At 43.0% G+C, this 17386-nt stretch overlaps 1 protein-coding gene across 1 annotated transcript in view; it reads right to left on the reverse strand.

Annotated features, from left to right (window-relative positions):
* Nucleotides 1–3023: 3023 nt before the first annotated feature.
* RPIA (ribose 5-phosphate isomerase A) overlaps nt 3024–17386 on the reverse strand; it is a 44628-nt gene continuing 30265 nt past the window's right edge. Inside the window, exons 6-9 of the mRNA XM_066264940.1 lie at nt 13920–13988; nt 13159–13300; nt 11165–11264; nt 3024–3343 (exon numbers count right to left, since the gene is read on the reverse strand). Coding sequence (XP_066121037.1) covers nt 3216–3343; nt 11165–11264; nt 13159–13300; nt 13920–13988 — 439 coding nt within the window. The 3' untranslated portion in view covers nt 3024–3215. The remainder of the gene's footprint in view (nt 3344–11164; nt 11265–13158; nt 13301–13919; nt 13989–17386) is intronic.

Genomic DNA, 17386 nt, shown 5'->3' on the forward strand with positions numbered 1-17386 from the left:
TTTTAATCTGACTTTGGGGAAAGGAAAACTATGGTAAAAAAAAACACAACTTAATTGTCACTAAAGGTTAAAAGTTTTAAAATTAAAAGTTCTGACTAGCCTGACCAGGTGGTGGTGCAGTGGATAGAGCATCGGACTGGGATGCAGAGGACCCAGGTTCAAGACCCCGAGGTCCCCAGCTTAAGTGCAGACTCACCTGGTTTGAGCAAAGCTCACCAGCTTGGACCCAAGGTTGCTGGCTTGAGCAAAGGGTTACTCAGTCTGCTGTAGCCCCACGGTCAAGGCACGTATGAGAAAGCAATCAATGAACAACTAAGGTGTCCCAATGAAAAACTAATGATTGATGCTTCTCATCTCTCTCTGTTCCTGTCTGTCCCTATCTACCCCTCTCTCTGTTTCTGTAAAAAAAAATTTTTTTTAATTGAAAGTTAAAAAAAAAAAAGTTCTGACTAAAAGTAAATTGTTATAAAGGCCAATTATAAATGCTTGTTTTATTGTGTTCTTTATTTATTCTTTTTAATTTTTTTTTTCAGAGAGAGAGAGTCAGAGAGAGGGATAGACAGGGACAGACAGACAGGAATGAAGAGAGATGAGAGGCATCAATCATTAGTTTTTCGCTGGGACACCTTAGTTGTTCATTGATTGCTTTCTCAGAAATATGTACCTTGACCTTCAGCAGAGTGACCCCTTGCTTGAGCCAGCAACCTTGGGCCCAAGCTGGTGAGCCTTGCTCAAACCAGATGAGCCTGCGCTCAAGCTGGCGACCTCGGGGTCTTGAGCCTGGGTCCTCCGCATCCCAGTCCGATTTTCTATCCACTGCACCACTGCCTGGTCAGGCAATAAAAAGGCCAATTAATTTTATATAAGTTGCAAAAGGTTTGTACAATTTATAGGGAATCAATTAGTAAATTTGTTTCTCTAGTAAACTATGTTGCTATTAATGCTGTTAAATATTTGTTACATGTTGTAAATTAATATCCCTACACAACAGCCTCATGCATTTTAGTAAATTAAGTCAAAGATTTGACTTGGGACATAAAGCCAGTGGGGAATGTTGTAAGGTACCAAAAAGCTGCAAATATTATAATCTAGAAGGAAAAGGTTTTCCTATCCTTTTCTTGGAAAATGGAGGAAAAGGAATGTAGAAGTTTCCTGACTTACAAGGACAACTAGGGTCATTTGGTTTTAAGTTCTCTGAAAGGATTAAGGTTAACTGAGAAACTTCTTTCAATAGGAGGCAGAATTTACATATCACCTTACATTGATTGTAGTTCCTCCCTTTCCTGGAATCTTGAGAGTAAAATACCTCTAGGCTAGTGAGGAAAGGGGAACCCTGAAAGATTTGTAAATGTCTTTGATTGAGTCTTAATGTTTCTGTGTATCCCCTAGTCAAATGTTTTAATCTTGTTAATAATTGTGCCATGTCATGCTCTCCCCCACCCATGTGTGACCAAGGGTATTTAAGCAGCCCCTGAACTATTTTTGGGACTGCACGATTTGGGCCTGTTGCCCTGTGTCAGCCATATGCGGCCAGCATATTAATATATCTCCTCCTTTAATAAAACTCTTCAAAGTTTATCTGGACTGGGTGTCTCTATGTGGACTCGAAGTGAGGTACAGTACTTTATAACAAAATAGTGTTGGGCAAATGAGTTTGTAAAATTTGTTTTTTGTTTGCTCACTTTTATTGTTAGAAAATGGTGCTGGGCAGCCATGTGTGTGCTTGCTCTCAGGGCAGGGCAGTTGATTGCCAAATGTGGATTACATCCCTGCTTGGGAAGGGCCATTGTTTTGCTAATGTTTGCTGGAGGAGAGGTTTTCTCTCCAGAAAGTTTTGAAAAGAGGAAGAGAGAAGCCATGTTTGCAGAGTGAGGGCAGAAAGAATGTAGAGTGCTGAAGAAGAAGCAAGTTTTTGCAGATAGAGAAGGTGTGCAGATGGGGAACCAGAGCAGAGGGGCTTTTGCAAACTCTGCCAAGACTGGTAGGGCCTTTGATTCTAGGAGTGTTGGGCAGATAAAATGTATTATGCTCACTTTGTTAAAGATGACACTGCCCACGTGGAGGCCGTTGCCCAAGTGATATTAATGTGTGTTGGGGGCTGGCTGTGGGCAGGCAGAATCCTTGTAGCCTGGGGCTTGGTTTTGGGATTAAGCCTTTCCCACCCTTTTTGATGTGGGGTGGTACAATCCCATCATGCCTCAGATAAGTGACTTTGTATTACAGACTTCCCTATTTTTTATATTGGATTAAAAAGGTTTGGATTTCTACACTATAAAATAGGGGCAGAATGGGAGCTTGCTCTCTTGGTTCCTGAGATTAGCATTAGAGGAGAGAGCAGAGCAGAGAGCAGAGAGAGGCCACGTGGAGGAGGCCAGGGGAAGCAGCCAAGATGGCGGAGTGTTGAGTGAGAAGCCAGTTTGTGCAGGAAGAAGGAAGGAGATGGGGAACAGAGGTGAATAAAGTCTGGTGAGCTAGAAACCTTTGATTCTAGGAAACTCAGATAAATCAGTAGCTTTGTGAGCACTGAATGTGAATGGGTTTTAGAACCCAGTGTGTGTTTTTACTTGCCCGCTGGGTACAAGCTAGGATTAAATATGATGGCCCACAAACTTTTGGCTCCATTGTTTCTTTACCGACTGTCCAAATCCAATGGGAACCTGCATGGGCCAGGCAGCTGTGATGGTGGCCCTGGTTACTGGCTTTACAAGGAGGAACTGGAGAAGATTCTCCCGGTTGTGGAACCAAAGAATGTATCAGTGGCTTTGGGAGTCCTAAGTGAAAGGGAAGTGTTTTTTCTGTGTGTGTTGCTCATTGGCCAGTGCAAGACTAATAAATGGAATGGCCCACCATTCTTTGGCTCCCATTTCTTTACCGTTTGTCCAAATTCAATGAGAACCTGCATGTGCATGGCCAGGATGGTGGCGGCTACTGGCCAAACACACAATCCCCTCAGTTTTTTTATTTAGGGGTTTTGGGGGTTTTTTTGGTAAATGTTTCATATAAAACATGAAATCAAGTTCTACTTTTTTTTAAAAAATTGAGTCTTTTTAATAGTAAAAATATATGTTTATATTTCTTTTTAAAAAAGACATTTAATAACAATTCTTCAGAAGACTGGATTTAACTCCCCAACCCACACCCTGCCAGCTGTCGTCCTGGCACGGATACATTAAGGCAAAGGCTTCTGAGGACTGTCCACCTCGGAGGCTGGGGACTCAAGGTGAATGCACGCCACTTCGAGCAGAGTCAACAGAAAGGTTTTCCCTCATGTTCACTGAGCCATCCTGCATCCCGAAATAGACTCTCTCAGCCATGTTGATGAATAGGCCTGTGTCCACCACACCTGCAGGACAAAGGGCAGAAGGAAGCATTAAGTTCCAGTTTCTCGTGGCAAGAAAAGAATCAAGGATAATAGGGTCAGTAGGAGCAACAACCATTAGCAACACTGGACAAATCAAAAGAGATTCTAATTCTTTTATTTCTTCTTACAATTACTTTCTCCCCTGCTATCTTGACTTCCTGTATGCCCATATGCACCAAACTTTTTCCTGCCTCAGAGCCTTTGTTCTTGCTATTGCCTCTGTCTGGACTAGACATCTTTGAGAGCTACAGAGCTGGTTCTTCTCTGTTCCTCAGATATCATGACAAGTCTTCTTTTCGATTTAAACATCTTATGTGGCTACACTTAACCCCCAGGCCCAGTTATTCATATCACACTGTCAGCCTTACAGCTTTTCCCCAAAGAAGGTATTTGCAATGGATATACCCTACAAAAGACCCATATCAAAATATATAAACAATTCTCCAAATCATTAAAAAGACAGATAACATAGTAGAAAAATGGGCAAAAGGTTCATCAGGAACTTCACAAAAGTGGCTATCCAAAACAGCCAATAAACATAAAAAACAGGAGTCAAACTAGACAAAAGAGAATGTAGATTAAAACTACGAGACACCATTATATGCTCACCAGAAAGAGCGCAATGAAATTTGATGAGGATGAAAAGACATTCCTCCACATTGACTGTGGAAGTAAACTGGCAAACCACTTTGGAAAATGTTTGTTAATATACTGTATTTTTCTAGCCTGGCTTGCGGTGACACAGTAGATAGAGCATTGACCTCAAATGCTAAGGTCACCAATTCAAAGCCCAGGACTTGCCTGGTCAAGGCACATACAACAAGCAATAAATGAACAACTAAAGCAGTGGTTCTCAACCTTTCTAATGCCGTGACCCCGCAATTCAGTTCCTCATGTTGCGGTGACCCCAAACCAAAAAATAATTTTGGTGGCTACTTCATAACTGTAATTTTGCTATAGTTATGATTCGGAATGTAAATATTTGATATGCATTATGTATTTTCCGATGGCTTTAGGCGACCCTGCCGGGGTCGCGACCCACAGGTTGAGAACTGCTGAACTAAAGTAAAGCAACTATGAGTTGATACTTCTTGCTGTCCCCCTGTCTCTCTGTAAAACCAACAAACTCTTTTAAAAATGATTACATACACATACATACATATATACATGTATGTATATATATGTATGTATATCTACATATATATGTAGATATGTGTGTGTGTGTGTGTATTCTAAAGCCAAGCATATCCATACCGAAGGATTCGGCAATTCTACTCTAGGTATGTAAACTGTTCAGCATATAGATAGTCATCGAGAGACATGTACAAGAATATTCACAGCAGATTTTTTCGAATAGCTAAAACCTGGAAACACCCAAATGCCTATCATTCTACTGAATGTATACACAAACATTTTTTTTCACGCATATAAATAGGATGGAATACTATTTAGCAATGAGAATCAACTATAACCATGAGCAATCTTTACTGAAAATATTTACATTATCCAGTTAATCCTTAAACAACTTGGTAGTTATGGACACCAACCTATCTCACAGCCAAAATTGGAAGGTTAACTACAATTGTCTGCCATATATGCTGATTCCCAACCGTGGAGTTGACCCTTGCGCTACATGGGTTTGAACCACACAGGTCAACTGAAAAATCTGCAAATAAGTGGATTAGTGCAGTTCAAATGCTGCGTTGTTCAAGGGTCAACCATGCACATTCATACTACAATGAGATAACATCATTCAACTATGAGAAAAGATTTGATGGGGAATGTGGCACCTGCACACGTTGCTGGTAGGCAAGTGAGCTGGTACAATTCATGGAGGGTTATTTAACATCATTCAACAAGATACACTTATCCTTTCATATAATAATTCTCTTCTCACAAAAATGGGAAACGAATATTGTCGGGAGCCGATCAACGACTGCTGGCTGACAAGGTCACAGCAGAAGACCCACAACTGCTGGCTGACAAGGTCACAGCAGAAGAAGATCAAAAACTGCTGATTGACAAAGTTACAGCAGAGAAGACCAACGGCTGCTGGTTGACAAAGTCACCGCAGTGAAGACCAATGACTGCGGGTTGACAAAGTCACCGCAAAGGAGAGGCACAACGATACTTCCCCCTTTGACTTTTTGAATTAATCTGGCCTTATATCCCCCCTTTTTCTGGGTGTGTGCTATTATTTGTGGCACAGGGATAATAGTACCGTGCTTTCCCTGTAGATTTGTAGTAATTTCTTTGGAAATGAGACAGAAGGTGTAAGTTCCACAGAAAAGCCTGTAAGCCCCTTGAACTGGGCTCGTAAACATAAGAGGCTGGCTATGATACCCCTCATAAAAGGTTAAGTTTGTAGGAGAATTTCTTCTTAATCATGTTAGAAAGAATAGATTGTGACTTGTGTATGGGTAGGATGCAGTGGCTGTGCACAGAGCACCTTTCGGCCTTCACTTAATTCAACATTTTTCCTCCCTAGCCTTTTCATGTGATAGAGTAGAGAAACTTTCCTTTCTTCTTGCTTATTTGATCTGCAGGTAGTGGTACACTCTAAGAAGAATATCGTTAGAACTTAACTAGTGTGTGAACATAGTAAATAAATAAAGTTTAACTAGACATTAGAATCTTAGGTAAAGTGTAATGGAATGGCCCGTTGCGTGGCCTGGGATGGGAACGCAGTCAGCAAGAAAAGAATGTTTTGCTAAGAGAATTGTTTTATGACTGAAGGCAGTTGCTGGGCTTTCTCAGTGAGACACTCTCATGAGGTTTGTATACCTACCCAAAATTCTTTCTTCAGATAATGAGGTATGGGGGTGCATCCATAGAAGCAATAGCAATTAATGTCTTCTGAAATTATGTTGCTACTAAGCTATCTTGCGAGTGCACTCTATATATCTTTAAGTAAAAGTTACTCTTAATGTTATGTCAATTTCTTAATGGGCAAGCCTTTTGTTATCTTGTGAGAAAAGTCAGGACACTGCATAAACTCAAGGCCATTTGCCTGAGCAAGCGGTGGTCCTTTGCTACTCCCTAATGATTTTGTCTGTTAATCTCTCTCTGCCCCTTGACTCACAACAACAGTAAAGTTATTAGTTAGTACTAATCCTTTAAAAGCTTTTACCGATGTTATCGCTATTCAAGTTATTTTTTAATTGTACTTTGAATGATTTGCCACCTGATTTGTAGTTTATAGATATAAATTAACTGTTATCTGGAAACATGTAAACATAGTGAAACAGAAGCAATGATTAATACCATGTAATTGTAACTTGGTGTGTGTGTATAAAAAAGGAGCTGTACTAGCATTTGACAGAGATGCCTGGCAGTAAATGCTAACTAGAGGATAAAGAGAAAGAAAAGAATTCGGCTCTCTCACTCGATTTTGCCGACGCCGTCTCCTCCTGTGGGACCCCTGGATCCCCCCCGGGGCTGGACCCTGGCATTTGGCGCCCAAACAGGGACCTACAGGTAATTCCCCCTCGTTGTCTCGGGACGGCTAGGACTCCACTCAGGGTGCTGCAGACCCCCCTGTAAGAAAGACAGGGTGAGGATAGGTGGAGAATTTCAGAACTTAAGATTTTGAGAAGTCATGGGCCATACTGAGTCTAAAGAAAGAAGACTCTTTATAAAAGTCATTAAGTATACACTTTCCCAAAAAGGAGTTAATGTTTCCACTCAACAAGTAGCTCGTTTTATGAAATTCGTACAAAAATGTTCTCCATGGTTTCCAGATGAGGGAACGCTTAGTTTCGAGAAATGGGTTAAAGTTGGAGAAGATTTAAAACTTTATTATGAGTTACATGGACCAGAAAAGGTCCCAGTTGATACATTTGCTTTATGGAGCTTGATTAAAGATGCCTTAAATCCAGAACATGAGATGCATAAACTTTCTAAGGCAACTGCTCCTCCAAAAGAAGAGACTCCGTTAATTAGAAATAGAAGGCAGTCTCAAGATAGTACAAATCATGCTATGGCCTCTTTAAAATTAAGTAAACATCAGGATGATAGTGAAAATCATTTATCTCCAACAGATGAGGCTGAATTAGAAGATGAGGCAGCTAAAAATAATAGGGATAATGAGGATTGGAAGTCAAAAACAGTCTTGCCCATATTATATTCCTCCAAGACTGACAAAAAGGATGAAAATAAGGCTGTTAAAATGGCCAAGCTACTCTCTGAGGCTGACTACCACCAATAAAAAGCCTGGGGCAGGTCAGGAAAGGACCCAAAGCCCCCCCAAGGCCTGGTTCTGCCTGCTGGCTGCCTGCCTGTTAGATTCAGTTGCTGAAAGAGCCTCCTGTGATATGTGAGCTTCATGAGGCAGATTCTCAGTGAGTCACCAGGTACATACAGACACACATGGTGCCAGGGCTGGGTCAGGACTCACTTAGCAAAAGTCTCAGGCTACATGTATGGCCAGTGGCCGCTGCCATCATGGCCATGCAGGTTCTCACTGGAGTCGGGCAGACAGTAAAGAAACAATGGAGCCAAGAAATGGTAGGCCATTCCATTTATTAAAGTCTCGTACCAGCGGATGAGCAAACTGATAGGGAAGATCACTTCCCTCGCATTCAGAGCTCCCAAAGCCCTGAGGCATTCTCCGGTTCCTCCAGGAATCCAAGGACCCCACCAGCCTCAGCAGAGCCCAAAGCCCCTTAACTCCAGTTCCACATCTGCACTCCTTCTGTTCCTGCAAAATCCAGGCTGGAAAAAAAAATCCCTTCTCTAGCAAACATTAGCAGTACAATGGCCCCTCCCAAGCAGAAATGATCTGCAATTTGAAAACTGCTGCCCTGAGGGCAGGCACCTCAGCCTTTCACAGACTACATACACATGACGCTCCCCAGGCCAATGCAAAATATAAGCGAGCAAACCTAAAAAACACATTTTACAAATTTATTTGCCCAACAGGCAAGCTGACACCTGCCTGGGGCCTGGGCACCTTTGTGGAGAGGCAGTCTCAGGAAGTCATCAGAGTGAGGCCAGTACAATTCATCATGCTAAAAGATTAAGATTTGTTCCTATGGAGGGAGAGTTCTGTACAGGAATGGTGGCACCAGTCCTGGCGCGTGGGAAAAAATAGTCTTCACCTGAGAAAGCCACCCAACTCAGTCTCTCCCTATGTGTCTCTGATACCCCCTTAGTATATTCCCAGACCTCCTCAAGAGTCCCTCAAGAAAGATTGCAATGGGTCCAGGCTGGCTGCAGTCAGCAGGGTGGGGCTACTCATGCAGTTATTTTTTTTAAAAAAATGAAGAAGCTCTTTTGTGGACTATTATGTAGTATTCTACAAGAGAAAAAAACTAGAGGCAATACCTGTCTCTGGTGTGCTCCTACCTGTGCAGAAAGGGTTGGGGCATGGGGAGCGTTGATTTGGTTACCAAAGAACAAGTCAAGAAAGGACATTTTGCAACACCAGCTGCCTCCAGAAAGGGAAAGCTGGAGGGGGGAAGAGACTCTTCATTATTTACCCTTGTAATATTAAACCATGTAAATTCAAAAGAATAAATAAAATTAAAACTTCCAAAGATATCTACTAATACATAAACAAATAATCTATCTTCGATGAAAAACCAAAAGGTACAGAACAAACCTGCTGAAACAGGGAGGTCCTGGGCACCAAACATGACCGGAGCCTCCCTCATATAAGCAAAGTGGCCACTCATGACTGTGGGTCAAATGTTTGCAAATATGATAATATATATGTTTGCTAGCTCATAGTTTGTATTGGGTATGGGGGACAGGCTGTAAGCAGGCAGGGTCATTATAACCTAAGGCTTCGTTTTAAGACTAAGCTTTTCCCCACACCCTTGACTGATTGCATGATGTGGGTGGTGCACTCTCATGAGGAATCCCATTATGCCTCAGATAAGGGACTTTGTATCAGAGACTTCCTTATTTGTACATTGGCTTAAAGGTTTTGATTTTTACACTATAAAATGGGGCAGACCAGGGGCTTTCTCTCTCAGTTCCTGAAATTAGCATGGCAGAAGAGAGGCAGCCAAGATGGCAGGGTGCTGAAGGAGAAGCGAGTTTGTACAGAGGAGAAGGGAGAAGGTGTGCATATGGGGAACCAGAGGTGACTGAGGCTGGTGGGGCCTTTGATTCTAGGAAACCCGGTAAGTCAGTGGTTTGGGGAGCCCTGAATGGAAAGGGAAGTGTTTTTCCCGTGTGTTTGTTTTTACTCGCTGGCCGGTTGCAAGGCTAGAATAAAGGAATAGCCCTCCAGTTTTTTGCTCTGCTGTTTCTTTACCGTCTGTCTGAATCTAATGTAAACCTGCATGTGCATGGTGGCGATGGTCATGGCTACGGGCCCTACAAAGCCATCCTCAGCACCCAGGTACAACTTGCTCAAATCATCTGAGCCATGGCTGTGGCTCAGATTGAGCCATGGCTGCAGGGGAGGGAGGGAGCAAGGGCAGAGGCGGTGTGGAGAAGCAGACGCTTGCTTCCCCTGTGCGCTCTGACTGGGAACCAAAACCGGGATGTCCACACGCCAGGCCGACGCTCTACACTGATCCAACTGGCTAGGGCCTAATTAGGTCTTTACTACATAGCATTTACTCACACCATTTTCAATCCCAAACAGCATGGGTAACTTAGAAGCTAGCACATTTAATTAATGTTGAAGACAGTATCCTGTTTTCATTAAACAAACACTCCCTTGTGTGCTGAGCACCATTTTAACTCATGAAATACCCCAACAATCCTATGAGGCAGGTATCAGAATGAACCACATTTAAAGAGTAAGCGATATTAATGACTGCACAAAGGCCACAGTGATAGAGCAAGCTGGTTCAGGACACTTCCTCAGGCAGTCTGCCCCAGGAGTACTCTCAGCCACTACAATCTTCTAAACTGACCTCATCCGCCATTAGTCAGATACAACCCAAGAATATTCCATGTCATGGAGTAGTCCCAGTTAGAATCTTAGTTTCTCAATACCATGAGACTAATATTTTTCACCTGTCCTTCCTCTTTTTAATTCCTTTGTATGAGCCCTTAATGTTTCCTCTAGCTCACACTCATAACTCACCTCTACACTGCCCACGCAGCCTTGACCCAGGCCCCCAGTACAAGCTACTTTAGAGGCTCCCCACTGCTCCAAATGCTCATGTCACACAACCCCTCTTTGACCTGGCTCTTGAAGAAGTAGGACTAAAGGGTCTAGGCAGGCGTCCCCAAACTATGGCCCCCTGAAGCCATTTATCCAGCCCCCACTGCACTTCTGGAAGGGGCACCTCTTTCATTGGTGGTCAGTGAGAGGACTACTGTATTTGGCAGCCCTCCAATGGTCTGAGGGACAGTGAACTGGCCCCCTGTGTAAAAAGTTTGGAGATCCCTGGTAGAGGCAACCTAGGGCTCCCATCTTGGTGTTGCAGCCCTGGGCAAATTGTTTAACCTTCCTCAATCTATGTCCTCTCCATAACTATGCGATCAAGCTGGGGAGTCAGGTGAGGCATTTTTAACCACTTAATGCAGTTTCTAGACTACAGTATACTAAGGCATAGCTCAAAGCCATCTCTCTTCTACCCCACGCTCCCCAATAAAAACACCTTTTGTTCACTCTAGACTCTTGGCATTCCTCTGGCAGAACTTAGCACACAGCATCTTATTTGGAGGCATGATTTCCACACAGTCACAATGCTTTCCTCAGGTTCGTATCATGTTCTCCAGCTGGGAGCACTTTCTGTAACATGTGGCATGGTATCTTGACTATGGTCTATTTCTGATGAACGTGGGTGAATGGAGTTATCTTCCCCTCCGGCAGAATGGGAACCCCACTCACATTACCTGGGATCATTTTGATAGCTGTGTTCACTTCACTCCACTTGTGCACCCGGTCAAATTTCCAGTCCAGGATAAAATTCCCATTATCAGTCACCACAGGACCCTAGGAGAAAATTTCTATATTCACCGAGGATGAAGATACAGGTAGGTAAAGAGGGGCAGGAAAGTGGGGGCAAAACCAAAGACAAGTATCCTATCTTGATGAACCTGCTCCCACCAGTCCCCCCACTTCACGCCTTTAGAGAAGGCAGTGCTGTGAGGCAGAGATAAGCAAAAGGTCTGGAGTTGGGATCTGAGTCCTGATGCCACACTGGTACAACTCTGAGGAGCTGTTAATGTCTCTGAGCCACAGATCCTTCAACTATGGGATGGGGGTAATAATTCATTCTTCATAAGTAGCATACTCATAAACCACATAGGTAAGTGGTTACCACAATGAGTGCTCACAGTGATAGCTCGACAATTCTCAGCTGTTAGACTGAGAAACCACAGCAACAGAACAGGCTACCAACACAGCTTGATGTTCTCAGAGCTTCACTTAAGTGCCATCAATAACATAAAATGAAACAATGTTATTTCACCCTTCAATCAGGCAGTCACATCAGAAAGACAGGAAGCAGAGATGGGTTCTAAGGTCAAACAGGCAGGGAGTGGTTTAATTAATCCAGAATTCCTCAACAGTTTAGGGCACTAGGAAATATTTAGGCCAACAAATGGGGACAGAACATCGCAGTCAAAGGTAAAGAAACTAGGGCTTCCCTTAGCCTGTAGGAGAAAAGGTGTAAGAGCTCCATGAAGGCAGGAGGCCGAGGCCCTTGTCTGGAGCGACCCCAGATGTGAGAGATCCTACAGCACTCTCCTCCTGGCCTTTCAGCTACAAAAGAGCTCTGTACAACCAGTATGATTACCATGATGATTTCAAAAAGTCACAGATAATCCTTCTTTCCTATATCCGCCAAGCTTTTCTTATATTTACAACTATAGGTTTTAGATTATTACTTTTGCTTTTTTGTTTATTTACGAGTATGAAAAACAAGTTCAGTATAACCCACTTTAGAAACTAAAGAGAAATGTGGATTAAGTATCTGGAGTGTATTCCTGAGGAGGGGTTCACATCATCCAAGAAATTCTACTTCTTGACAAATTTAACCACAGAATGAAAAAATGGGAGAAAAAAAGTGAAACTGAAAAACTTTACACCCCAGGGGGCTTCTCAAAGCACAAGTTTAGCAGATATTAACCAGGGTGGTCCAGGCTTCAGGTACAAAGAACTAATATAACCTGTCCACGGAGCATCCGTCCACAGAGAGAGAGAAAGAATCATTTCCCGATTGTACAGAGGACACACACCACATTAGGTCTTATCTATAAACTTTGAATATAGGCCCTGGCCGGTTGGCTCAGCGGTAGAGTGTCGGCCTGGTGTGCGGGGGACCCAGATTCGATTCCCAGCCAGGGCACATAGGAGAAGTGCCCATTTGCTTCCCCAACCCCCCCTCCTTCCTCTCTGTCTCTCTCTTCCCCTCCCGCAGCCAAGGCTCCATTGGAGCAAAGATGGCCCGGGCGCTGGGGATGGCTCCTTGGCCTCTGCCCCAGGCGCTGGAGTGGCTCTGGTCGCGGCAGAGCGACCCCCCGGAGGGGCAGAGCATCGCCCCCTGGTGGGCAGAGCATCGCCCCTGGTGGGCGTGCCGGGTGGATCCCGGTCGGGCGCATGCGGGAGTCTGTCTGACTGTCTCTCCCCGTTTCCAGCTTCAGAAAAATACAAAAAAAAAAACCAAACAACAAAAAAAATCCCTTTGAATATAGAAACTAATAGGCCAGTGTTCTAAAAATAGACAAAGAAACCAATTTAAAGTAAGTAAATAAAACCCAACTGCCTGGTCTAGGTACAGAGGACCTAACTGGAGCAGAAACACACTGAGAACCTACAGGCACTAAAGAGCTTTTACAGCACAAAGATACAATTCTGAGAATCAGAAACCCCCATAGCCACTTACTGCCTTGTTGATGGCCATTCGAAGTTCAACCACTCCCCCAAACTTCTGAGTCACAGCTCGGCTCACTGGGACATAAGCCATTGGGATAACCTCAATGGGGATTCCCTTGTGCCACTGATCTCCAAGGTTCTTTGAATCTTTCCTGGAAATAGAATAAAAAACTACAATAAATATAAATAAGCTCTGTAGTACAGACCAACACCAAATTCAAGAGTGGGAGTAATTATATGGTGAAAGGACACAGGAGGCAAGCAGGGGTAAGTAAACAGAAGGTTTAAATGCATTTGAAGTGACTATGAGAGAAATGTTAAAATTTGGTATGACTAGTTTTGTGTGGTATACAGATATTTATTATTCATGTTCTTCCAACAGCTATATTTCACAAGTAAATCCTTTTTTTTTCTTCAGTTAACATGCTCAGCCTAAGTGCCTTCTACCAGACTCCTTAACGGAGCATCTGAGAGCTAGGTCAAAGACTATGCACAGCACAAGTCATACGTGAACCTCGGAGGATTAAATGAGTGAAACATGAGGGTGTACTGTTAACAAGCCGTTTTCTACTCATTCCAAAGGTCACACATCAATAGCAATAGCTACCATCAGCATGAAAACAGAACAAACGTTAAGCCCTACACACTGCCCTAAGTCTCAAAGTCAGGATATCTGTCAATTTCTCTTATTTCCTCCACTACAGAATGGGAATGAGGTCTGGGGTCCAAGGTATCTCCTTGGTGGACAGTTCAGAACACTAAACATTGTACCTGAAATCAGCAATCACAATGAAGCGACTGGCATAGCCCGCCACAATCTTCTCCTGGGTCAGGCAACCTCTGGAAAAGAAGAAAATGAACACAAGCAAGATGTGAAGGGCCTATATACTGAAAACTATAAAGAAAGAAATCGAAACTACTGAAAGAAATAGAAAAAGACACAATGAAATGAAAAGATATTCCATGTTTATAGATTAGAAGAATCAGCATAGTTAAAATGGCCATATTACCCAAAGCAATATACACATTTAGTACAATCATATCCCAATGTCATTTTTTAAACAAATAGAACGACAACAAAAAAATCATCAGATTTGTACAGAACCACAAAAGAGCATGAAGAGCCAAAGCAATCCTGAGAAAAAAAGAACAAGGCCGGAGGTATCACACTACCTAACCTCAAATTATACTACAGAGCCATGATAATCAAAACAGCATGGTATTGGCAGAAAAATAGAACAATAGCACAGAATTGAGAGCCCAGAAAATAAAATCACATGTATATGGGCAAATAATTTTTGACAGGAGCCAAAAACACACAATGGAGAAAAGAAAACCTTTTTAATACATGGTGCTGGGAAAATTGGAAAGTCACACGCAAAAGAATGAAAATAGATTAGTTTGTCCCATGTACAAAAATTAATTCAAAATGGATCAAAGACCTAAATATAAAATCTGAAACAATAAATTACACAGCAAAAACAAAGGTACTAAACTTATGGACTTTGGTCATAGAGACCATTTTATGAATTTGAACCCAAAGGCAAGGGAAGTAAAGGCAACAATAAATGAATGCGACTGTATCAAACTAAAACTAAAAAGCTTCTGCACAGCAAAAGAAACCACCAATAAAATAAAAAAGCAGCCAACCAAATGGGAAATGGTATTTTCAAACAACTCCAACATCCAAAATATACAAAGAACTCACACAACTGAACGCCAAATAAATAACCCAATTAAAAAATAGGGAGAGGACCTGCACAGACACTTCTCCCAAGAAGACATACAAATGGCCAACAGATACATAATAAAGATGCTCAACTTCACAAGCTATTTGGGAAATGAAAATCAAAACTACAATGAGATATCACCTCACACCTATTAGAATGGCTCTTATCAACAAGACAAGTAATAAGTATCGGAGGGGTTGTAAAGATAAAGGAAACCCCTTTTCACTGCTGGTGGGAATGAAAACTGGTACAGCCACTATGGAAAACAGTCTGGAGATTCCTCAAAAAATTAATAATGGAGTGTATAGCCAGTATTTGCAACCACCATCACAGTCACCTAGCCAATGCAAGTTCAGGTTTGATTCGGACAGACGGTAAGGATTCAGCAGAACCAAAAACTGGTGTACCATTTTCCTTTAATCCTAGCTCGCACCTGGTGGGTGAGAAAATACACACAGTGGGAAACACTTCCCTTTCCATTCAGGGCTCCCAAAGCCACTGACTTATCCAAGTTTCCTAGAATCAAAGGTTTCTGCCTCACCAGCCTTATTCACCTCTGTTCCCCATCTCTTTCTCTCTGTAGAAACTGGCTTCTCCTTCCTCCATTCCGCCATTTTGGCTGCCTCTTCCATGTGGCTTCCCTGCCCTGCTCCATCATGAGCTCTTCCTTTTACAGGAACGTGATCACTCTCTCCAAAATGGCCTCCTAGCTCCTCCTTTTAAAACCTTTTGGCACAAAAGCCCTCCCCCAACACACATTAGCACAACTACTCCCATTCCCAAGCACGAAGGGCATTCAGCTGCCCCACGTGGGCAGTGGCCAACTTTAACAGAGTGAGCAAAATGTATCTTATCTGCCCAACATGGAGTTACCATATAACCCAGCAATCCCTCTTCTGGGTATCTACCCACAAAACCTGAAAACACTTATTCGCAAAGATATATGCATCCCTGTATTCATTGCAGCACTATTCACAGTGGCCAAGACAGAAACAACCAAAGTGTCCTTCAATAGAGGATTAGATAAAGAAGATGTGGCACATATATAATGGAATACTACTTAGCCATATAAGAAAAGATAAAATACAGTCATTTGTGACAACATGGATGAATCTTGAGAAGATTATACTAAGTGAAATAAGTCAGTCAGAAAAAGCCAAGAACCATGATTTCACTCATATGTGGGATACAGAACTGAACTGATAGACACAGATAACAATATGGTGGTTACCAGAGGGAAGGGGATGGGGGGCTAATAAAGGAGGCCAAAAAAAGAATAGGAAAGAGGATGAGGAGGAGAAAAAGAAGAAGAGGAAGAAGGAAGAAGAGGAGGAAGAAGTAGAAGATGAGAAAGAGGAACAAGAGGAGGAAGAAAAAGAAGAAGGAAGAACAACAATAACAATATGGGTAAGACAAAAACTCAATTTGGGAAATGGATACAGAAAACCCAAATCCATTCAATTCTGGCACTTAAAGAGAACCTTACTTTTTTTTTTTTTTTTTTTGTATTTTTCTGAAGCCGGAAACGGGGATAGACATCAGACAGACTCCCGCATGTGCCCGACCAGGATCCACCCCGCACGCCCACCAGGGGGCGACGCTCTGCCCCTCCGGGGCATCGCCCTGTCGTGACCAGAGCCATTCTAGCACCTGGGGCAGAGTCCAAGGAGCCATCCCCAGCGCCCGGGCCATCTTTGCTTCAATGGAGCCTCCCTGCGGGAGGGGAAGAGAGAGACAGAGAGGAGGGAGAGGGGGAGGGGTGGAGAAGCAGATGGGCGCTTCTCCTGTGTGTCCTGGCTGGGAATCGAACCCGGGACTTCTGCACGCTAGGCCGACACTCTACCACTGAGCCAACCAGCCAGGGCCCTTACTTTTTAATTCTTAAGGGTCATGGCCCAAGCCCATCACGCTGTGCAGAGAACTGAACCGTGGCCCACCCAAATTTAAGGTTGAAGTTCTAATCCCCAATGTGACCGTATTTGGCGATGGGGGCCTCTAAGGAAGTGATTATAGATAACTGAGGTCATAAGGGTAAGGCCCTAGACTGGTACAATTAAAGTCTTAACAACTAGAGACATCAGAGAGCCCTGTACTCCTTCTCCCACCATGTGAAGAAACAGTAACAAGGCAGCCATCTTTAGTAAAAGAGCCTCCAGAACAGTGCGAAATTTTTGTTGTTGTAGCCACCCAGGATATGGTATTGTTATGGCAGCCTTGGCTAAGACATACTGTTTCTACTAAATGAACTATTGGAATCTTATGTGTCTGAGATAAACCTACAACGGCACAATGGCTCCCATTTATGCTGGGCCTAATGCCATCCAGAATGCATCTGTGAGAAAGCCCCATGCTTAGGAAGAGGTCATCTGAGCATGGAGTGAATGGGGAGAGGGGTCTATAACTTGAGAAGACAAGCTTTGAACAACCTGGCCTGTAAGATATGTGATAGTCAGAGTGATGATGTAGAGAGAGCACAATGAGCTTCTAAATATACTGCTCACAAGAATT

Source organism: Saccopteryx bilineata, chromosome 3 (assembly GCF_036850765.1).
Source record: "Saccopteryx bilineata isolate mSacBil1 chromosome 3, mSacBil1_pri_phased_curated, whole genome shotgun sequence".
In the NCBI taxonomy this organism is placed as follows: domain Eukaryota; kingdom Metazoa; phylum Chordata; class Mammalia; order Chiroptera; family Emballonuridae; genus Saccopteryx; species Saccopteryx bilineata.